Here is a 23,998-nt window from a genome sequence, read left to right on the forward strand (position 1 = left end):
ACGCGTGTGACCACTCGCTTACTTACGTGTCTTAAAGGAGGCGAGAACGGGATGTGACAGCTACACTCAAAAAACAATGTTAAATTTACAGAAAGCCTGTTGTTTGAGTGATGGTAGAATGTATCCTGCTATTGCAGAAGATCATTCTGTTAAATATGACATATAGATTCTATTAATTCAACATAAATATGGAATTACGCTAAAAGGTAAACTTGTTCATTGGTGACAGTGATGTAAAGCGAAAGGTGGAGAGCCATGCATGCGCTGTAAGGAGTATGATGCAATCCACTGATGTATAACTGAACTCAAATTAAGCATAACATGCTTCTATTTTGATTAAAGGATATAAAACAGGAACTCCAAAACGAAGTTTATTTTGTTATTTATTTCACGGACTGATGTTTTACGCCGTACCTGTACTCAAGAATATTCCACTTAATATATGACATCGACTTTATGGTCTTGAGGCAGGTCTAAATGCAAAAAACCCAAAACTTTTTTTTCACGGAATCCAGTTATATGCTAAAATAAAAAACGCAGTAAACAAATGAACGAAACAAATAATTTAACACTTACGGTAAGTTAAATCTCTTTCAACTGCTTTGTGCTTCCAGTCGTTTTTAACGGCGCGGTGCAGCTGAAGGCGTATGTGCAGAATGAAATTTAATTGACATTTGTTAGCAAAAGCTATTTCGACGTCAAATCAACAAATATCGGTATATTAAATAAATAAATGAAAATAATTAATCATCGAAGAATCCCTGCATGAAACCCTAGCGGCAAATGCATGTTTATGGTCTATCAGTCATGCAAGGCGAACGCAATTAGCTTGTTGTCGAATAGACTCGTGTTCATGGGTGAGTCTTATCTTTTTCGAATAAAACTCAGGATGAGATGCGTGATTGCGCATGACAGGATTTATATCCCTCATTTATGCCCAGTATGTTCATGTACTGAAACTGCAGACAGCCAGCCTACCTCATGCTAATGGAAAATACAACCGTTCTCAAGACATAAATGTATGTGGCCTTAATATTATTATTGAACACCTCTCCGGCCGCACGTGGGAAGGTCTTTCAGCAACCTGCGGATGGTCGTGGGTTTCCCCCGGGCTCTTCTTGCAGGTTTCCTCCCACCATTATGCTGGCCGCCGTCGTATAAGTGAAATATTCTTGAGTACGGCGGAAAACACCAATCAAATAAATAAATAAGTAAATTATTAAAAAAAAAATAATCCTACTATTTTACCAGTACCGGTACTGATGTATCAATAATACACCGTACTGTCCTGTTTAATTATGTACCTGGCAAATTCGAGCAATGGTGGCAACTGACATATTCCCTGTTGCTCGCGACTCCCAATTACTGTGGCTTTCATGGTGCGAAGAAGGCTCCTGGGTTATTGTGCAGTGCTAGCACACTAACCACTAGGCTATGGAGGCCCCTTAGTCCTTGTCGAGACTATCCAACATCGTTCAACTTTTGTTGACTCAACAGCAAGTTGAACGCTGTTGAGATAACTGTCTCATCATGGGACCAGTTTCTTTCACCTCTGGCGCTGCCAGTTTGCCCCGGCCGTAAGATGGTGACGTCACTTCTGCATGCCCGTTGATTGGCTACATTCACTTAACTTGGTGACAAGTGATGGGATATGCAAAGTCTCCCCCCCCCCCCCCGCCCCAACCTACAACTCCACTCCATCCCAAGAACTTCAGTCTTAGTTATTACAATTAATCCATATAGCCTTAAGGCTCGCCAATATACAAACAAACTTATAACAGTAAAGCTAAACACATATCTATGTTAAACCAGTAAACGGGAAAGTTCAAGGTGATGGCCATCGGCTAAATACGATTTTATCCAAGCAGGCCTACCTGTTGGGATTTTAAAAAGTCGACCAGATCGTAGAGGTGGGTAGGGCTTACTAGCGTATCGGTAAGTCACATGAAGAAAGCAAGCATGGAATTAGTAAATAAACACTGAAATGAATGAGACATGGTCTTATATTTACGTCACAACTAGAAAAATAAACGCATGCAACCAAAATATTGTTAAAACCGCGAATTTGGTAGAGGCCCGCCGTATTTGTATGAAAGACGCGTGTGACCACTCGCTTTCTCGAATCGTGTCTTAAAGGAGGCGAGAACGGGATGTGACACCTACTCTCAAAAAACAATCTGTTAAATTTACAGAAAGCCTGTTGTTTGAGTGATGGTAGAATGTATCCTGCTATTGCAGAAGATCATTCTGTTAAATATGACATATAGATTCTATTAATTCAACATAAATATGGAATTACGCTAAAAGGTAAAGCTTGTCTATTGGTGACAGTGATGTAAAGCGAGAGGTGGAGAGCCACGCATGCGCTGTAAGGAGTATGAGGCAATCCACTGATGTATAACTGAACTCAAATTAAGCATAACATGCTTCTATTTTGATTAAAGGATATAAAACAGGACCTCCAAAACGAAGTTTATTTTTTTATTTATTTCACGGACTGGTGTTTTCCCTTATTCGTACTTAGTCCTTCCCCTTAATGTCTAATGCAATAATGCCAAAGCCATCAGACACGACACCTTACCCAGCCATAGTATACTGACATCAGTCCTTAGTCCTTCTCCTTCATGTCTAATGCAATAATACCAAAGACACCATATTTGACACCAACCACAATATACTGTCACCGAGCCAACCAGAACTTGGTCCTTCTCCATAATGTCTGATGTAACAATGCTAAAGACACCAGACATGACACCAGCCACAGTATACTGTCACCAGACTAACCAGTTTTATGGCTTACAGAGATAACATGTCACAGACACCAGACATGATTACACCCTACCCAACCACAGTACACTTACACCAGCCTAACCTGTTTTATGGCTTACTGAGATAACATGTCATAGACACCAGACATGACACCCTACCCAGCCACGGTACACTGTCAAATAACTGACCAGTTTTATGATGCCAAATTTCACAAATGCTACATCACTCTGCTAATTTATTTCTTTATTTGATTGGAGTTTTGCACTGTACTCAAGAATATTTCAATCGTGCGATGGGGGCCAGCTTTACGGTGGGAAGAAAACAAGCAGAACCTGATGAACCATCCACATCCACAGATGGACCGGAGAGGAAGCCATCATGAATTGTATGAAAAACGGCATTGGTGAGAGGCTCCTGGGTTATTGTGCAGTGCTAGCACACTAACCACTAGGCCATGGAGGCCCCTTAAGCCCTGTTGAGACTATCCAACATTGTTGAACTTTTGTTGACTCGACAGCAAGTTGAATGCTGTTGAGGTAAGCTGAGTGTCCCGTCCACACTACAACACTGTCCAACACTGTGGTCGTGTGTTAAACCGTGTGAAGCTGTGTTACTTGACCAAACTTACGATAAACTGGAGGGAATTTTCCATCTTGCTCTCCAATGCATGAGACACCACGACAAGCAGCCGGAAGAATCGTGTCATGGGTTTATTGGCTGCGCTTACTGCCATGGTCATACTTCTGTATCAACGAAACTGTCTCATCAGGAGACCAGTTTCTTCTCTCTTTCGTCTTTGGCGTCACCATTTTGTCCAGGCCTTATGACGGTCACGTTATTTCTACTGAACTTGGCTCAACTTGTTGACCAAATATACACATGCACATTTCCAATTCAACAAAGTTGGATGTAGAAGAGTGTTGTTGAACTGAGTTGTTGAACCCGTCCAGACTACTCAACACGGCTCAACTTCAAATTGACTCTTGTTGAGTAACCAAAGTTCAGTAATGTTATTTAGTGTGGACAGGGCTTTACATCACCCACAGCCCGTGTGAAGTCAGAGGTATATTGTAAATTTCGCCACCTTAAGACAAAGGAGCTAACACATACATGTATGTTCCCCAACATAATAATGGCTAGTTATAATTTATTATCTAGCAGGACTGAAAAATAAATATCCTCCATTTTTGATTGCTATCCACAATTTAGGTTATTACAGTAACAATTGATGTTCATCATTTCTTCAGTATCTTGATAATGCTTCTTGGTGTCATACTTGGTGTCAGGTGTAGACACCATATGTGACACCGGGTTGTTTGGTCCTTGCACTATCTTCTCAATACTTGGTGTCAGGTTTAGACACTATACATGACACCAGATGTGACACCGGGTTGTTTGGTTCTTGCACTATCTTCTCAATAAGTGTCAGGTTTGGACTCCAAGCATGACACCAGATGTGATACCGGTTTGTTTCGTCCTTGTACTATCTTCTCAATAAGTGTCAGGTTTAGACTCCAGGCATGACACCAGATGTGACACTGGTTTGTTCCGTCCTTGCACTATCTTCTCAATAAGTGTCAGGTGTAGACTCCAAGCATGACACCAGATGTGACATCGGTTTCTTTAGTTCTTGCACTATCTGCTCAATAATTCGAGTCAGGTTTAGACTCCAGGCATGACACCAGGTTTAGACTCCAGCCATGACACCAGGTTTGACACTATTCACCCAATCACTGTACTTCAACATAATGTTGATCAGTTCTTATATTTAATGATTTGATTGGTGTTTTCCGCTGCACTCGAGAAGTCTTTACTTATATGATGATGGTCAGCATTAGCTTGAGAGCAAGCCAGCATGTACTGAACTGGGACAGGCAGCGATTGGTGAGAGAAGTTGCTGGGTCACTGTGCTGCACTAACATGACAACCTCTAGGTCACAGAGGCCCCTCAGTCCTTGTAGTGTCTATTCAACACTTGGAAGTCACCCTGGGATGACTCTGCTATATAACTGGAATAGGAATGGTAAAGGAATCTCTCTGACCATCCGCCGGCGAGGAATTCTTGAGCCTCGTGTTTATGTGTTCTCAACAACATTACTGTTGCTCGGATGGGCAAGGGGAAGCAACTCTTCACTGAACAGGCTGGCTAACAGGTTGATGGCAAGCCTGGAAGCAGAACGATGTTAAAGGACAAGACAGAACCTGGCTAAAACATATTTCAATCGAAAGTAGGATTCTCAAGCTTATAAAAAGTATCACACTTTATTATTTTAATTAGATTTCGCTGAATAACATGTTGAAGCAAAAAGCCAATACTGCACAAATGGCTGGTGCGAATCGAGGCAGGCATCTTGAGAATTTTATCCAATCAAACACAATGCTATCAGATTGCGTAGCCTTTACCCATTCAATCCATGAAATGACATATGATAACACAAAACTATTGCATAAGGCATTGTTTTGAAATCGTTTACAACGATTTAGTTCCGTATAGCCGTGTAATATTCAATGGCGGTATCACAAATTATGTCAGACAGAAGGATGCCGTCTCGGTAGAAAACCGCATTCATCACCCTAGTAGACCCTAGGCCTACATAGACACGCCGTTCAAATTAAACCAATACATCTTTTTTTTTCGTTCATTTTACCGTTTAGTCAGCAGTTTCTAAATAACAAATATCAGACTGAAAAATTCAGTAGTATCCCGAAGGCCAATGTAAATGAAAAGATGGTATCTCACCGGACAATGCTTAAAATTAATTAAATCTTATGATATAATTTTTTTCTCAAAGTTTATGAGAACTGAAGAATTTAAATTTTCCTCTTTTGTCTTCCATGCATATAAGGGATGATTATTTTCTATTTTCTTTTATGGAATGCAGCAAAATTATTGAATCCTCTGACATCTCCGATAACTAGGTCAGCACTGCTCTCAGAAGCCACCACTGGAAAACCGAAACATAAAATTCAGCGACAGTCAAATGCCTAGATCAGCCAAAGCGATGCTTATATTTATTTCCATTTTTGTTTCACAGCTGAGTATGAATCTAATTGTACAACAATCCTGCTGTAATTTAGTAATTATTAAATTTAATACAAGTTATAATCACCAGGCTATACAACCTGAACCAGTATACCCTAGTCGTGCGTCTGCAGGCCACTTAAACTGTAAATGATATAGCAGGCTTACTGTATCAACAGTTCAAGCAGTGGTAGAAATATCCTTCCAGTATGTCCAATTTCTGAGACAGCTATTTATCACTTGGGCCGTCATCGCCGAAGTTGACAACTTTTATCTGCCGTAGGCTTTGGTTATAATATGGAAAATAACTTTGACGTTAGAGAGCTGGAGTAAACGTGACGTCATTTTGCCGTCGATAATGAAGACGCGCTGAAGCTGTGACAAGCCAAAGTTTCACTAACTTTCACTAGGTTGAAAAAATGTTTAATGCTGGTTTAAGACACTTTGAATGGTAGTCTTTCAGTGGACATAAACATTTGTCAGGGGCTGTCTTTCACTTTAACGCAGCAGTGAGACATTACTCTGAGTGACATCAGCAAATTCAGAGAATTTATATACCATATAAAATTCATATATGTAAATTTTCACAGTTGTTGCAATGGACCACAAATTTCAATGAATCTGCGCACAAAATTTTTTATCAAGATTGGATCATCAGAAATCAATGAAATAAATTATTACATATGCAAAACTTGAGCACAAAAACAAAACTGGGACAAACAGTTGGACAGATTGATATCATTTGCTTTTGTTGAAAGGTGGGATGTAAATAACAAATGCTCCTTTAGAGGCCATTTAAGTCTGAAAAAATTTAAAACACAGAGAAACTGTTGTCGTTATGATATACGGAACACCCAAAGTGTATTAAAATTCTGCACCAGTCATGGGCCTGACTAGACGTGGGATTGAACTCTGGTTTCTTCATCACTAAGCGGACACTCTGCCCATTTCACCAATAGAAACTGATAGTTGTTCAGTCTGACTCTGATGACCATATGAGATGTTGGAAAAAAAAAACTTAACTGAAAGTTAGCTTTTTTCTCTATGGTTTCTATTTCTATGATTTTTCTGATTTTCAACACTTTCCAATGAAATATGTCTTCCACAGGAAAAATGGCTACACTTCACAAACGACAATTTCTAAGTTACATTTTAATTTTTATACCCTCCTCTGATTTAGCGTGGCTTTAGTTCAACATTCAACACTTACCAAGAAACATATGGAACAGTCAATGTGAAAGGGAAGATGACCAACGACAACACTGATGTAATGATCTGAGGAAAGAAATGAACTGATTCACAAAAAAACATCTGTAATAAAAAAAAATCTCACTGTTTACAAATCTTTAAATGACCACTATCCTGACTATATGAAAAAGTTGTTCCCAATCAGAGAAGAGCTCCATCATGAACTAAGATCATGTACAAGTAATCAAGTAAAAATTCCTTTTCCCCCACACAGAAGAACTTGAGAAAAGCTTGTCATACTCTGCGGTTGTTCAGTGGAACAGTCTTCCTGCCTCCTCAGTTAAATTATTTAACAATTTGCAGCATAAATGGCAGAATGTGCCAAACACATAGCAAAGCCTTGTATATATATCTCTCTCTGTCTCTCTCTCTCTGTCTCCCTCTCTCTCTCTATATATATATATGTGTGTGTGTGTGTGTGTGTGTATGTGTATAACGTTGAATTGATTAATGCTTTATGTAATTTTTTTTTCCTTTAATAACCCGTGGTTGTGTAAGTGAATGGAGGGCCTCAAAGAAGATAAATACTGTCATATTGACTGAGTTTGTTACCCTCTGAAAATAAAGATATCATTATTATTATATGAACTATATTATTAAAACTTCTAAATCTGCTGTATTTTATCTAAAGTTTATCATTTTTCAAGTGATACATTTTGCTTGATTCTGACAGATTCATCCACCTCATACAGCAACTTTAGCTGGATGAACCAGTTCTAATTAAGGCTGGTGTGAGGGACAGGCCAGTCCACTGTGTGCCTTGTCTAAGTTGAATTTTAGGCATGGCAGATTTATTCAAGCGTGACCGCAGCCTTAAGATTTAACCCAGGTAACCCTATCTCTACTATCAGCCAATCGATTCTGCATCACTTTAAGCATTTGTTGTGAAATTTGCCTTATCTCTTATCAGAAAAACCTAAGTGCTACATGGTCAAATATGAAGCGGTATCCCTAGAATATTTTTACACTTTTTGGGGTGGGAACACAAAAATTGTCTATCGACCAATTAAAAAACAAGCATTATCCACCTCAAGCCTTAATCCACCTTAAGTCTTAATCTACCTTAAGTCTTAATCCACCTTAAGTCTTAATCTACCTCAAGCCTTAATCCACCTTAAGTCTTAATCTACCTCAAGCCTTAATCCACCTTAAGTCTTAATCTACCTCAAGCCTTAATCCACCTTAAGTCTTAATCTACCTTAAGCCTTAATCCACTTGACTGGTAGGATTTTACAACAATCATTTATCAAGGACATGGTGAGTGAGGAAGTGTACCTGGGATTCTTTCAGACTTTCACTGCAATTCTTTCAGGTTTTTGCTGTGATTCTTTCATATTATCCCTGCAATTCTTTCAGACTTTCGCTGCGATTCTTTCAGGCTTTGGCTGCGATTCTTTTAGATTATCTCTGCGATTCTCTCAAATTATCCCTGCAATTCTTTCAGATTATCCCTGCCATTCGTTCAGATTATCCCTGCCATTCTTTCAGATTTTCCCTTGTAAACCTAACCAATTTTTGCAGAAGTAAAACATTTTTCAATCCACAGTATGCCATAAACCTCCAATTAAATAAAAAATAATATCCTGTTCAACATTTTGCCCTCAAAATAAAATTTTGAGTCTCAAAACAGAAAATGCTAGATAAAATAATATCTATTATTTTTCTTTAATAAAATATCATCTTTAATAAAAGTCTATTATAGGAATACCACATGAGTTTATCTGCTTGTTACCCTGCTACCTTTATGCTAGTTGCTATATAAGTACAATACTCTTGAGAAATATGTGAAACACCAATCAAATTAAAGGCATACCAACAGGTTTTTTTTCACTCTGTAATAATAGTTACCTTGGCAGCAGATGAGAGGAAATCCAACGATATCCCTGATGATTCCAGAAGTGGTTCCAACTGTATGACAACAAGGCTTAAAAAAACTCCCAGAATCCCACTGAAAGGGAAGTGAATTTTACTGCAGTGAGGCATGCCAAGAAGTCTGATTATGTCGCAGATGACAGACGAGGAACACGTGGCAGATGGTCTGCACAGTACGTCATGTAGCTTGCACAGGAAGTTCTAATCTAGCATTCTTTTTAAGACTCACAATACTTAAAGATATAAACATTTATATAAACACTGAATCGAACAGACATTAAGAGAAAATGAATGTAGGTCAATATAATGTAGACATCGCATTTAGCAATCAGCGCATGCAGTAGCTTGTACATGCACACACCAGATTCTAATCTAGCATCTTTTTAAAGATTAACCATAATTAATAAAGGTATGTACATTTAAATAAATATTCAAAAAGCTTCAAAAGAAAATTAATACAACAACCACCCTTTTCCTCCCTCTAAAAAAATTCTACATTCAATCATTTCAAACTCACCTTAGTCCACAGCAAATGTAAAACTTAGCAAAATACAAATGTGGAAACTTGGAAGCCTCTAGGGCCTCTCCTGTAAAACACAGAAATCACATAAACAATAACATTGCAATAACATTACAATTACAGTCTAGTTAAAGAAAGAGTACACCGGGTCAGATACAATATGATGTATTTGCATTTACATGTATATAGATATAATGCTCATATGGCCGACTGGTCATTACCATAGTCAAACTGAAGTACAACATGACATACACAAACATGGTTGATTAATCGCTATTCCAACAGTCAAATTGGGGACAGAGTCCATCACCTGAGGTACAGTATGACATATCATATTCCACATATTTTATTTACATGGTTGATTAATTAATTTATTTATTTATTTGATAGGTGTTTTACGCTGTACGCAAGAATATTTCACTTATACAATGGCGGCCAGCATTATGGTGGGAGAAAAGCAACCCACGACCATTCACAGGTTGCTGGCAGACCTTCCCATGTACGTCCTGAGAGGAATCCACCATGAGCTGGACTTGAACTCACAGCAACTGCACTGGTGAGAGGCTCATGGGGTCATTGCGCCTTGCTGGCGTGCTAACCCCTACGCCCACAGAGGCCCCCATTTAAGGCTTATTAGAATCATCCTAAGGTTGTTCAACAGAGATATTTTTACAGAAAATATCTATTTTCAAAATGTTACACAAGGGAAATTCTTATGAAGTTGTGGTACAAAAAGTCCAATCATATTTTATCCTACTTCAAATCATATCAAATAGTCTAAAAAAATAAATGAAAATAGTTTCGGGTAGATTTTTAAACGGCACATCATTAGTGTTTAAAGTGAAATATTCCTGACTGTAGTATTAAAGTGAACATAAAGTTAGCCATTAAAGCTGAAGTAATTAATAAAGTAATATTCAAGAAATGTTGTAAAAATATTTTAAAAATTCTGCAGCTCTTATCAACAAAATAAATAGCAAACAATCGTCAGTACCTTAGCCACTCATTTGGTGATGCCATTCTGCTATGTTATAGCTATCTACAGTGACGTCACAAAACCTAGGAGCTCTGCAATACCATCGGTATTACACAATGTGACCATGAGAAAGTACAAACAAAAACGCCTGATACCCAATCAAAGTTCCGTATTCAAAGAGCTGTCATTACTTTTAGCTTGCCGCTCAGTCGTGACAAAGTTTGTGGACACAAGCGTTATGTTTCAGCGGTCCTGCTTGTCTTAGTCCTGCATGGGTGTAAGCATTTGGCCTGGCTGGCTGTACCTACTTCAGGGAATTTACAGGACATACCAGGACCTTCTGATTGATAACAGACTCTTTCATTCAGATTTTAGGAAGGTATTTTCGTAATAAAACTGACACTGTTGAGGGAAAATATTGCAAAGTCACAATATTTTTTTTCAAGCAATGAGTCTCCCGAGGCAGTTTTCTTGTCATGCCCCCATCCTGACAAGTTACTGTAGTATTCTAAGCAGCATGTACGCATTGTTACACTGGCAGCCATTCTCAGTTCCCTGCTCATAAATGTGTGATCCAAAATGCAGCAGTTTAACACTTAAACTAACTGCAAAATCCAATTCACTGCATCAATATCTGTCCATCTCCTATAAGAAACTACAATGACAATCGAGAGCTAATAGGTTTCGTTGACATGACAGCCAATTATCACGGACCGTTTTCAGTGCTAGTAATTGGTCAAGTTCACAAGGGCTTCTACAACATGGCTACTCAGAGCAAATTGTTCGTCAGTGCCATGTCACCAATGCTGAACTTCATCTTCTTGGCTTTCACAACTTTATAAAATTTTTTTACATATTCTTATGTCATATCATTTTATTCCTGTATCATTTTAGATATATATATACATATATCTACGTGTAAAGTGGCAGACTTTACGTTCACTTTAAACCTCAATCAAGTAAACAAACAAAACAATGCACATGAATTGATGCTTTTACTAAGCTTCAAAGTATTTGAAGAGAACTCACCTAGAAAATAACTGGCAGGTGCAAAGAGGATCATACTGAATTCAAAAAAAAAAAAAACTGTTAGAAATATTAAACTGCACAGAAACAGATTTGCTGTCCTTTATTCGTCTTAAAGTATCACAAGCAAGAGAAATTTATTTATTCATTTATTTGATTGGCGTTTTACACCATACTCAAGAATATTTCACTTATACGACGGCGGCCAGCATTATGGTGGGTGGAAACCGGGCACAGCCCGGATGAAACCCACGACCATCCGCAGGTTGCTGACAAACCTTCCCACGTACGGCCGGAGAGGAACAAAGCAAGAGAAAAGCTTTTACACTAAATATCAGTGAACCAATCACATAATTTTGTTTGCTGATGCCAAAGTGACATGGTATTTGAATTTATAAGTTATCAACTTAACGAGAATATAGTTTCAATCACTAATCAAATTAAGGGGAATACAGTTTCAAACCCCTACCAAATTAATGTGAATACAGATTCTAACACCGACAAAATTAATGTGAATTTAAATTCAAACACCTGCCACATTAATAGGAATACAGTTTCAAACCCCTACCAAATTAATGTGAATACAGATTCTAACACCAACAAAATTATTGTGAATTTAAATTCAAACACCTGCCACATTAATAGGAATACAGTTTCAAACCCCTACCAAATTAATGTGAATACCGATTCTAACACCGACAAAATTAATGTGAATTTAAATTCAAACACCTACCAGATTAATAGGAATACAGTTTCAAACACCTGCCAAATAAATGTGAATACTGTCTCAAACACATAAAAATTAATGTGAATACTGTTTCACATACCTACCAGATAAATGTGGAAACAGTTTCAAACACCTACTAAATTAATGTCATTTCAGTCACAAACAATAAACACCTGCCAAATTAATGGGAATACAGTTTCAAACACCTACCTGTACACATAATTACAATAAAGACGACCCGCTGGCCTGAAAAAGAGATTTACACAAAAATCTAAATTAACTTTTTATTAGCACAACATTCTGTTTGGCCAGAAATACATCACACAGGTTTAGCCACTGTTACATTTTTCTGTTATTTTGTAGCTTCTGTTTGGCTAGAAATACATCACACAGGTTTAGCCACTGTTACATTTTTCTGTTATTTTGTAGCTTCTGTTTGGCCAGAAATACATCACATAGGTTTAGCCACTATTACATTTTTCTGTTATTTTGTAGCTTCTGTTTGGCCAGAAATACATCACCCAGGTTTAGCCACTGTTACATTTTTCTGTTATTTTGTAGCTTCTGTTTGGCCAGAAATACATCACACAGGTTTAGCCACTGTTACATTTTTCTGTTATTTTGTAGCTTCTGTTTGGCCAGAAATACATCACACAGGTTTAGGCACTATTACATTTTTTGTAAACATGACTGACAGCCCCTATCAATGATGTCACAATGTTCCAAAAACAAACAGAGGCAAGCAATGAATATTTTTCAGAAAACATAACATGGGATAATTATTTATTTATTTATTTGATTAGTGTTTTACACTGTACTCAAGAACTTTTCTCTCACACAATGGTGGCCAGCATAATTGTAGGAGAAAACCAAGCACAGCCCAGAGAAAACCCACAATCCTCCGCAGGCTGCTGGTAGACTTTCCCCCATAATTGTAGGAGAAAACCGAGCACAGCCCAGTGAAAACCCACAATCCTCCGCAGGTTGCTGGTAGACCTTCCCCCATAATTGTAGGAGAAAACCGAGCACAGCCCAGTGAAAACCCACAATCCTCCGAAGGTTGCTGGTAGACCTTCCCCCATAATTGTAGGAGAAAACTGAGCACAGCCCAGTGAAAACCCACAATCCTCCGCAGGTTGCTGGTAGACCTTCCCCCATAATTGCAGGAGAAAAACGAGCACAGCCCAGTGAAAACCCACAATCCTCCGAAGGTTGCTGGTAGACCTTCCCCCATAATTGCAGGAGAAAACCGAGCACAGCCCAGTGAAAACCCACAATCCTCCGAAGGTTGCTGGTAGACCTTCCCCCATAATTGTAGGAGAAAACCGAGCAGAGCCCAGTGAAAACCCACAATCCTCCGCAGGTTGCTGGTAGACCTTCCCTCATAATTGTAGGAGAAAACCGAGCACAGCCCAGTGAAAACCCACAATCCTCCCCAGGTTACTGGTAGACCTTCCCCCATAATTGTAGGAGAAAACCGAGCAGAGCCCGGTGAAAACCCACAATCCTCCACAGGTTGCTGGTAGACCTTCCCCCATAATTGTAGGAGAAAACCGAGCAGAGCCCGGTGAAAACCCACAATCCTCCGAAGGTTGCTGGTAGACCTTCCCCCATAATTGTAGGAGAAAACCGAGCAGAGCCCAGTGAAAACCCACAATCCTCCGCAGGTTGCTGGTAGACCTTCCCCCATAATTGTAGGAGAAAACCGAGCAGAGCCCAATGAAAACCCACAATCCTCCGCAGGTTGCTGGTAGACCTTCCCCCATAATTGTAGGAGAAAACCGAGCACAGCCCAGTGAAAACCCACAATCCTCCGCAGGTTGCTGGTAGGCCTTCCCCCATAATTGTAGGAGAAAACCGAGCAGAGCCCAATGAAAACCCACAATCCTCCGCAGGTTGCTGGTAGACCTTCCCCCATAATTGTAGGAGAAAACCGAGCAGAGCCCAGTGAAAACCCACAATCCTCCGCAGGTTGCTGGTAGACCTCCCAGCCAAAATTTCCATAATTCACATTATTCAAAGTGAGACAAAAATGGATAAAGTTGATAGAATCTAATAAAATGACTCAAAAGAATTTAGAACCCTCAGTCACGTCTGCTACCTTGAGACACTGAAAATACCTTGGCGTTAGAACCCTCAGCCACGTCTGCTACCTTGAGACACTGAAAACACCTGGGCGTTAGAACCCTCAGTCACGTCTACTACCTTGGGACACTGAAAATACCTGGGCGTTAGAACCCTCAGTCACCTCTGCTACCTTATGACACTGAAATACCTGGGCGTTAGAACCCTCAGTCACGTCTGCTACCTTGAGACACTGAAAATACCTGGGCGTTAGGGTGGGGATATTCAAGAGTGTCCGAAATTCTACAAGAATTACGGTATTCAATTCCTTTGGACCAGAATTCTTACCTTAATTTTAACCTTCCTTTGATCAGCTTCTGATAGGTACTGTACGCACCTGTAAACAACAACATCAGGCACTTGAAAACACATTCAACTTAAGATAATATGGCAAAGATGTGCCCCATGGGGTCATTGATATCACCGTTACTGTTCCGATGAGCTGTGTCAGACGGTTTATCTTTATAGAAGCCAGGAAATGTGAGATTAGGTTTATCAAGGAATGTCCTGAAATTTGATTGGTGGATGGCATGAATAATGTTGACAGGATTGTCCTTATACAAATATTTGAAACATTTGTTGTTATTTTTTATGCAGATTAGGATTTGTCCTAACTTACAAAAGTAAACAAAAAATGATAGGTGTTTTATGTAATACTCAACAATAATGCATTTATACAATGGCAGCCAGCATTATAGTTGGAGGTAACCGGGCAGAACCCGGGAGAATCCCACGACCATCCACAGGTTGCTGGCAGACCTTCCCACTTAAGGCCGGAGAGGAAGCCAGAATGAGCTGGACTTGAACTCACAGCGACCGCATTGGTGAGAGGCTCCTGGGTCATTACGCTGCACCAGTGCACTAACCAACTGAGCCAAGGAGTCCCCGCTAATCCCGGTTTAAGCGATGTCACATAGAAAACCTACCTAAACTTAAAACATGGTAGCACACCCAAAAATACCCATCTGTGTTGTTCTGAAAAAAAACCCAACAAAAACATAAAATTTGTTTATTTACTTGCTTGGTGTTTTATGACATATTGATATGATTTATGAACTGTGGTCATAAAGGCTTATTTATTTTTTATTTTTTTTTATTTGATTTGGTGTTTTATGCCATACTCCAGAATATTTCACGTATGCGACGGCGGCCAGCATTATGGTGGGCGGTAACCAGACAGTGCAAACGACTATCTGCAGGCTGCTGTCAGGCCTTCCCATGTATGGCCAGAGAGGAAGCCAGCATGAGCTGGACTTGAACTCACAGCGACTTCATTGGTGAGAGGCTCCTGGGTCATTACGCTGCGCTAGCGCGCTAACCTACTGAGCCACAAAAGACCACAGGAAAAGGTTTAATTGTGCATGTAAATTCATCACAATTAAATTAATGTTTATCAGAGTCACAAATGCGGAGGCTTCTGCAAATCATACATATCTTCATGACAAACAGACACTATCACTGATTTGATTTGACTGATGTTTTACGCCATACTCAAGAATATTTCTCTCATATGATAGCAGCCAGCATTATGGCGGGATGGTGGGATGAAACTGCGCAGAGTTTGAGTGAAACCTACAACCATCTGCATTTTGCTGGCAGACCTTCTCACGTACGCCTGGAGAGGAAGCCAGCATGAGCTGGGCTCGAACTCACAGCAACCACATTGGTGGGAGGCTCTGGGGTCAATGCGCTGCGCCACAGACGCCCCCAGACACTACCAGTCCAAATAACTAAACACTACGTCCAACTTTTAGGTTTTGAAAAAACAATAGATAAAGAGAGACTCTTAAACAACATTAAATCGTTTGAGTTACAAACCATACAAGTACCTGTGGATCTGTTTTTGCTACACCAATGGAGGACACAACGAGCGCCATGTTAAATATGTAACTCCATACATTCACCTGGACAACATGGGATGAAAGCAAACATAGAGATAAATTTGGAATAAGACAAATTAAGATGATTGAAAAAAAAATGTTAAAGTATATGTGATAGTTGCCCACATTCCTGACAGATCAAAATAATACCCAAATGTACATGTAGTACGACTTTTTTTCAATAACAAAAACAATCTGCCAGGACCTTTGTTGAGAAGGGGTTTAACACTGTTAGCCTTGAGACACCAATCATGCTTGGCCAGTATAAAGAAAAGCCATCAAGAGTTTCACGGGGATAAACTGTCAGTTGTCTCTAATAGAGGGCAGATGTGCTAACCAAACCTGGATTATTTCTTGATTTGTTCAACTGCTGTTTAATGGACTCAGTATAAAAACCAGACACTTACCAGCATATTGTGCTATAACAAAATTTATTTATTTATTTATTTGGTTGGTGTTTTATGCTGTACTCAAGAATATTTCACTTATACGATAGCGGCCAAACACATGACTATCCGCAGGTTGTTGACAGACCTTCCCACCTACAGCCAGAGAGGAAGCCAGCATGAGATGAACTCATAGTGACCACATTGGGGAGAGACTCCTGGGTCATTACACTGTGCTAGCACGCTAACCAACTGAGCCACGGAGGTCCCCGAACAAAATTTAAATTGATAGTAATCTGTTTTAACAAATTAGCTAGACTTTTATTTGCTCATTGTTGGACCAGTAGTCTTCGATAAACATTTTGAGGTAGTACAGAAAAAAAAAAAAATAGAGAGTCAGGTGTGGTAATGAAGCTCTGGATTATTTCTTTATTTGTTTGATTGTTGTTTAATTACATACTGAACTCTCAATAAACCACAAACCATGTCTGATCTCATCATAATGACTATTTTTGTCAAAGAAAATCCATCGCCATGACAACAAACCTTACCTTAGACTTGAGTATCACATCCACTGTCAAAGAGATAACAGAGGCTAAATTTTGGAATGCAAAGAAAACCGGAACTGGCTGAAACAGGAAAAAAACAGACGACTTGTTGATTTGAACAAGGCACAATCATGGACGACAGCTTGCTTGTTCTGCTTCGCTTCCCAACTCGCAACTAAAAAAAATTATCATGCAGATATCCTAGGTTTCCTCTCCCCAACCTCACCCTCACCTAACATTGGACTCCTTTTTAAAAAAGAAGACAACAAAAAATATAACCAAAGTTATTTCCAAAGGGTCATAGGCACTTTTTAATTTTGTGTTCGGTAACTCTATAAATCACAATTTAACCTGAAATTCTTACGAGGCCATGGGATATGCCATTTTAGAAAAAACGGAAGCACACTGTTGCTTCATCCATACCCTACGTTCTTCAGCATTAGAGGCGAGACAGGCCTTTACTGTGTGAAACACGGTCCCCCTTATTATTACAAATGAACGCCACACACTGTGGCCACCTGGTTGAGATCTGGGAGAATAATGCCAGACCTACTCCATTACCACTTTCTCATTGAAAATGACTTTAAAGTATAACCGAATTTGAAGGATATCAGAATTGAAAATAGCTGATTTAACACTACGTCTGTAAGGCAAAATGGCGCAAAGGGGGAAATGTCACAGGGGAACGGACACCTTCTCTGGTGGAAGAAATATCTCACCCTTGACTGGTCAAAACTGAGAGAATGACAATATGTTCGATTCTCCCCATGTGGGTGTCTTTGCTTACTGCGATATCTCGGTTATCATATTTTTGAACTTTAAATGTGACTCTATATCGATATAGATGACTTTTCTTTTCAGGGCAACAATGCAGGCTTACCAAACTTGCCAAGGCCCTGGAACCTGCATATATGGTTCCAACGAAAAAGAACATGCTAGGCAGCCACAACGCCACATCCTCTCTGAAAATACATATATATAAACTGAATTATTCTATGAGCAGACTGCTTCAATGGCCTAATGGTTTAAGAGTCCGCCTCAAAGTCGGGAGACCCCGGGATCAAGCCCGGGTCAGGTTATACCAAAGATTTAAAAGTGGTACTTGTTGCTGCCTCGCTTGGCACTCAGCACTTCAGAGGTTAGAGCAAGGAACCAGGACAGGTTTGTTCGGTGTCAGCGTAATGTGACTGGGTGGAGTGTCATGTCTGGTGTCTTCGGCATGATGCTTCAGTGACAGCAGGACTTCGGTGGCATGGACTCGCCCTGACACAGTATATGTATACACATCCAATGACTCCTTGTTGTCATATGACAAAACAATTGTTAAAGTACAACATTAAAACCCAAGCATTCATTCATTCATTTCTAATCAGCCAGCTATATTTTATCTTCAAACACTTATTTCGGGATGGGGAAAACAGATGGCCTTGAGAAAAAAACAGTTTTTTGGCGGGTACACATACTTGAGGAAGCATCAAGCTTCAAGCCACAGCTAAATCACTAGCACGGTTGATCCACAGAGAGTCATTCTCCATAATTAGTGTAAAGAGCAAGACTTTAGCTGGAATCCAACAGTACAGGCCTCCAGGCTACTGTTAGGATTATTGTCAGCTGTGGTTTTGTCACATGTATCCACCCGTAACAATGACTACTGTAACTCTTCAACCATTTCACATTTTTTACCAAGGTGTTTATTCAAAAGCATATTCTGAAGGCATTACTCTGTGTAGACTGATAAAATTATACTTTTTGTGAAGCCCTGACACTGGCCAATCCAACCTAGGTAGTTTCGTCTCTAAAATCAAACAGAAAAGTGCACAGAAATTACACTCAAAGATGTTCCTTCATATGTCAAAGAGGTTATGGAATTAGGGTACATTGAGTTGCAAATTCTAAAAATAGAAATTCTGCAGGAACTGTCAGACCGAAAAATTGACAACATAAAACCTCTGTGGCAAAATATGGGATAAACACAGATGTTCGTTAACAAGCTATTATGACATTTAAGTCTGATTATCTTGTCTGTCTTTTTTCCTACAGCTTACCTGTTCAAAGTTTTCAAAGAAAAGTCAAGTTTGCCACTCAACATAAGTAGATGTAAGACCAAAGCTCCAACCAAAGTCTGCCATCTGAAACAAGCAAACATACCAAAAAGCCCCTTGTAAATATACACATTTATTTCCATATATATATATATATATATATCTATATATATATATATATATATATATATATATATATATATATATATATCCACTATGATTTTTTATGAGATTCCTGTAAATACACACATTGTTTGTTTTATTTGATTAATGTTTTATGCCGTGCTCAAGAATATTTCACTAAAGTGACCATCGCCAGTATTATGGTGGGAGGCTACCAGACGGAGCCTGGAGGAAACCCACGACCATTTGCTGACAGGCGTACAGCCAGAGAGGAAGCCAGCATGAGCTGGACTTGAACCCTCATCGACTGCATTGATGAGAGGCTCCTTTGGGGAGTGTAGCATGCTGGTACACTATCCACTGGGGCCACAGAGGCCAGCACATTTAGTTGTAAAAATATATATATCTACCACAGGTGCTAATGGCAGACCTTCCCAGTGGAGAAGCAACCAGCTGCAAATGGAATTTCTCATTCTAGACCGTAGACGGCAACCTGCGAATGGTCATGGGTTTTCCCTCTGCTCTACCTGGTTTCCTCCCACCATAATGCCGGCTGCTGTTGCATAGGTGAATATTCTTGGGCAATCAAATAAATGAATTATAAATAAATCATAAATAAGCTTACTGGTGAGAATAAAACAACAAGATGTTCATGATCTTGAATGAAAAATACATGTATTTCAAGATGAACTTTAGATATAACCTTAGCAATCTACTCTGATCTTTCTGCAATCTACCAATGCAGATTGACTTGACAGTGGGGTTGTCTTTTAGTGTTTCAGGACTGAGCATGAATTAGATATGTAATTTTCCAACCATAAATACTTTGCTCACTTCATATAGACAAGAAGGAAAAAAACTTTACCCCTGGAAAATAGTTGGAAAGGTAAACTTGAGGACTGATAAAACATACTGAAACAAAGAAAACAAAAACAATTCACTTGATGCACACAGTGTGGTATGACACATGATGATACTGTAGTTTCTTCAGGCACCATTTTTTTAATTATTTATTTATTTATTTGATTGGTGTTTTACTCCAGAATATTTCTTTTATGTGACGGCGGACAGCATTATGGTGGGAGGAAACCGGGCAGAGCCCGGGGGGAAACCCACAACCATTTGCAGGTTGCTGGGAGACTGCACCATTTTTTTTTTCTGGCCACATCACTGCCTGCGTAACTAATGCTTTATAAATACACTAACATACTGCACTGATGCTATCTGTGAAGCAGCACCTGAGAAACCTTTCCATTTGCTGTATTTCAAGATTTCAATGTTAAAATTATATCATATTTATTTATTTCTTTGATTGGTGTTTTACGCCATACTCAAGAACATTTCACGAATGCGATGGCAACCAGCATTCTGGTGAAAGGAAACCAAGCAAAGCATGTTGGAAACCCATAACCAACTGCAAGTTGCTGGTAGACCTTCCTACGAATGGTTGGAGTGGAAATTGTATCATATGCGCAGTATGACATTCAACAGTATCCTGTAACATTGTACAATACTCTTTTTGTCTATGACATTTAACTGTTTAAATCTGCAGTCTCACCTTATTGATACAATTAGTAAGAATGAAGAGCAGACAGAAGACACCGATCATCCGTGGCCTCTCCAACCTCATCTTCAACATCCCCAGCCACAGAACTGTTGTTCCATTAGTGTTTTCATCACATCTCAAACATTCATCTCATAGTGATTTGAAACATCTAAAGAGCAAACGCTGCCAAATGAAATCAATTAAAAGAACTATGACCTCTGTACAGATCAGTTTTGTGTGAAACAAAACAAGAAAAACTCTGAACATTGTTCAGTTAACATTGTGGGGGCTATACTTTTACGTGAATGAGTGCTTGGGGTTATATGTTGTACTGAACAATTTTTCGGTCATATGACGACGAAGGAGTCCATAGAGTGCATGTAATGTGCCTCCTTGTCGCAGGACAGATTTCCACCACTCTTTTCATCTAGTGAAGCTTCACTGCGACGCTTTACCGAAGGCAAGTAAGCTTCCCCCACAGTAAGTCTGCCACTATATATACATAGGAAAAAGGATATCAGACACAGTTATCATATAAAAAAAACTCTAAAAAATTCTATAAGGTTTTGAAAGCCAAGAAGATGAAGTTCAGCACTGGGGATATGACACTGACAGACAATTCACTCCGAGTAGCCATGTTGTAGAAGCCCTTATGAAATTGGCCAATCCCTAGCACTGAAAGCTTTACATGATAATTAACTGCCATGTCAAAAAACCTATTAGTTGTCAGTGTGGTTTCTTATAGTGGATATACAGATATCTATGCAAATAAGTTGGACTTGCTTGAAGACAAATATTGTTACGTTGCATTGCTTTTCCTCATTATGAAATTATCTTCACAAAATCTGAACGAAAGAGTCAGAAATCAGAAGGTCCTGCTATGTTCAGTAAATTCCCTGATGTCGGTACAGCCAACCAGGCCACATGCTTGTACCCAAGCAGGTCGAAGATCGGGACGAGTAGGACTGCTAAACACAACACTTGTGTCCATGAAGATTGCCGTGATCGAGCCCCGAACTAAAAGAAACATCAGCCCTTTGAACACAGAAAAGAACATACCCTATGGATGGTATCAGGCATTTTTGTTTGTATATTCTTATTGTCACATTGCTTAATACAGATGGTATGGGGGAGCTCCTAGGTTCTGTGACATCACCGTAGATAGCTAAAACATGGCAAAATGGCTTTACCTAATGAGTGGCTAGGTAATGACGATCTTTTTTGCTATTTATTTTGTTGATCAGCAGTGTAGAGTTTTTAAAATACATGTATTTTTAGAACATTTCTGGACTGCTACTTCATCAATTAATTCAGATTTAGTGGCTGACTTCATGTTCACTTTAAAAGAGGAAGTGGTAGCTTCCTCGCTTGGCATTTAGCATTAAGAGGAAGTGCAATGACTGGTTGACCTGTATCAGTATAATGACTCGGTTGGGGCAGCTTACCTGCCTTCGGTAAGTGATTTCAGTGAAGCAGCACCAGATAAAAGAGCGATGGAAATCCATCCTGCTACAAGGAGGCACAGTACACGTACATGCACCCTAAGGATTCCTTAGTCGTCATATGACTGAAAAATTGTTAAGCACGCCGTTAAATCCCAAGCACTCACTCACTCAGAAACAGTATATATTTAACACCTTCCAGTTATAAATTATCAGCTCTGTGGACAGGTAAGCCATAAACTAAAGCAAAAAGAACATGCCTATTTGAATGCAGAGTAGTAGGCCTACTATTATAATACCACCGGCATTTTCAGACAGTTAGCAGCCAGACTTAATTCACATGAGCTCTACATGTATGCCATGCAATATACTAAATGAAAGTGCTATTAATATTATAATTTCGATAACAGAAACAACTTCTCAACTTTCAGTTTAAATTCATTAATTGTGGACATCATATACTATGGATATACCAACATCGAAACGTCTTCAGAAATTCTCATCCATAAGAAATGTCGGGATTTTATCGCCCAAACCGCTTTCTTTGCACATGTATATCACTAAAAAGAAACTCAACATAAACCGTGTGTTGTTGTTGTTTCACAACCCACGAATGCCCCCTATTTGCTTAAATTGGATATATACTTATAGCAATATTTTATGTTTCCTCTTTGAAGCGTTTCTCACAGAAGAGATTTGCATGTGGTTTACCGATGGGGAGACTCCAAGCCAGTTCACGCAACTGGATTAGCCCAGGTCACACTTTATCAGAAACAGTTCTGAAAACTGTTCAACGTTGACAGTTGTTCTAATTTCTATCACTGGGAGGAGTTTGTTAGCTGTCTATTTACTTAACCAGTAATTTGTTTCACTGTACCGGTATTTTTTGTGCAATAAATATGAATTAAAATCTGTATAGCTCATAAACTATCAAATATTACTTGAAAGGCTTTTGAAACAACATGCCTGGGATTGCCATCATATAGGCCTACATTACTAGTTATGTAAATGTATAGGCCTATTAGACTACGGTTTTATAAATTACTGACCGTTACAAGTCTGTATACAGTAGACGTAAAGTTACTGGCACGCTGAAGACTAAAGTAGTCGCTGTAGGGTGGAGAAAAAAGCTACGTAGTCAACAAAAATTCTACCCATGACAATTTTATTTTATTTTATTTATTTTTATTCATTCATTCATTCACTTTTTTTTTTTGTTAACTCAAAATGTCCACGAAACAGTGAGCAATTAGAAGTGTAGCTACCGTATATTCATTAAAACAGATTACCACCGGTATTAATTTAAATTTGTCTATAGTACGATACTAATAAGTTCTTGCGAATTAGGAAAGTATTATCATATATTGTTCATTCATTATTAAAAAGGCATTCCCAATCAAATAACCGTACGTGGGAAGGTCTCCAGCAACCTGCGGATGGTCGTGGGTTTCACCCGGGCTCTGCTCGGTTTCCTCCCACCATAATGCTGGCCGCCGTCGTATAAGTGAAATATTCTTGAGTACGGAGTAAAACACCAATCAATCAATCACCAATCAAATAAAATCAATAACAATTGATATTTCGTTAAAATGGATTAAGAATTCGCTTCAGGGAATAAGCTAAGCACATTTTATGTATTTACCATGATGCCATTAACAGACTTCAGCATAAAATGAATATTTGCAGCCAAAAGTTTATTGGAGGCTTTATCTCTGGATTTGAGAAAAAAAAAATGTAATTACTGCTA

The 23,998-nt window shown here is 39.1% G+C and overlaps 1 protein-coding gene across 2 annotated transcripts; it reads right to left on the reverse strand.

The window, feature by feature from the left end:
• Positions 1 to 4,810: 4,810 nt before the first annotated feature.
• Positions 4,811 to 23,053, reverse strand: LOC135464645 (UDP-N-acetylglucosamine transporter TMEM241 homolog). Of its 2 annotated transcripts, none has more exons than XM_064742124.1 (15): positions 22,963 to 23,053; positions 20,822 to 20,992; positions 20,129 to 20,175; positions 19,144 to 19,227; positions 17,979 to 18,060; positions 17,102 to 17,179; positions 16,114 to 16,188; positions 15,211 to 15,259; positions 14,573 to 14,621; positions 12,371 to 12,406; positions 11,437 to 11,471; positions 9,429 to 9,498; positions 8,888 to 8,987; positions 7,002 to 7,066; positions 4,811 to 4,935 (listed from the first exon to the last, which is right to left on the reverse strand). In XM_064742124.1, exons 2-15 carry the CDS (start codon positions 20,900 to 20,902, stop codon positions 4,845 to 4,847), a joined length of 942 nt encoding a protein of 313 aa, XP_064598194.1. In that variant the 5' UTR covers positions 20,903 to 20,992; positions 22,963 to 23,053; the 3' UTR covers positions 4,811 to 4,844. The 2 variants fall into 2 exon arrangements, with proteins under 2 accessions (XP_064598194.1, XP_064598193.1); XM_064742123.1 differs by having other exon boundaries at positions 17,979 to 18,081.
• Between the last annotated feature and the right edge of the window lie 945 nt (positions 23,054 to 23,998).

The sequence above is a fragment of the Liolophura sinensis genome, chromosome 4, assembly GCF_032854445.1.
Source record: "Liolophura sinensis isolate JHLJ2023 chromosome 4, CUHK_Ljap_v2, whole genome shotgun sequence".
In the NCBI taxonomy this organism is placed as follows: domain Eukaryota; kingdom Metazoa; phylum Mollusca; class Polyplacophora; order Chitonida; family Chitonidae; genus Liolophura; species Liolophura sinensis.

Bases quoted from the DNA above. Each gene is read 5' to 3' on its own strand.
- LOC135464645 (XM_064742123.1), bottom strand. From the start codon at position 20,902: ATGTTGAAGATGAGGTTGGAGAGGCCACGGATGATCGGTGTCTTCTGT. The intron at 7,067-8,887 runs GTAACTATTATT...TTCTTTCCTCAG, and splicing joins TCCTCTCATCTGCTGCCAAG to ATCATTACATCAGTGTTGTC. The intron at 4,936-7,001 runs GTAAGTGTTGAA...TTCTGCTTCCAG, and splicing joins ACTGTTCCATATGTTTCTTG to GCTTGCCATCAACCTGTTAG.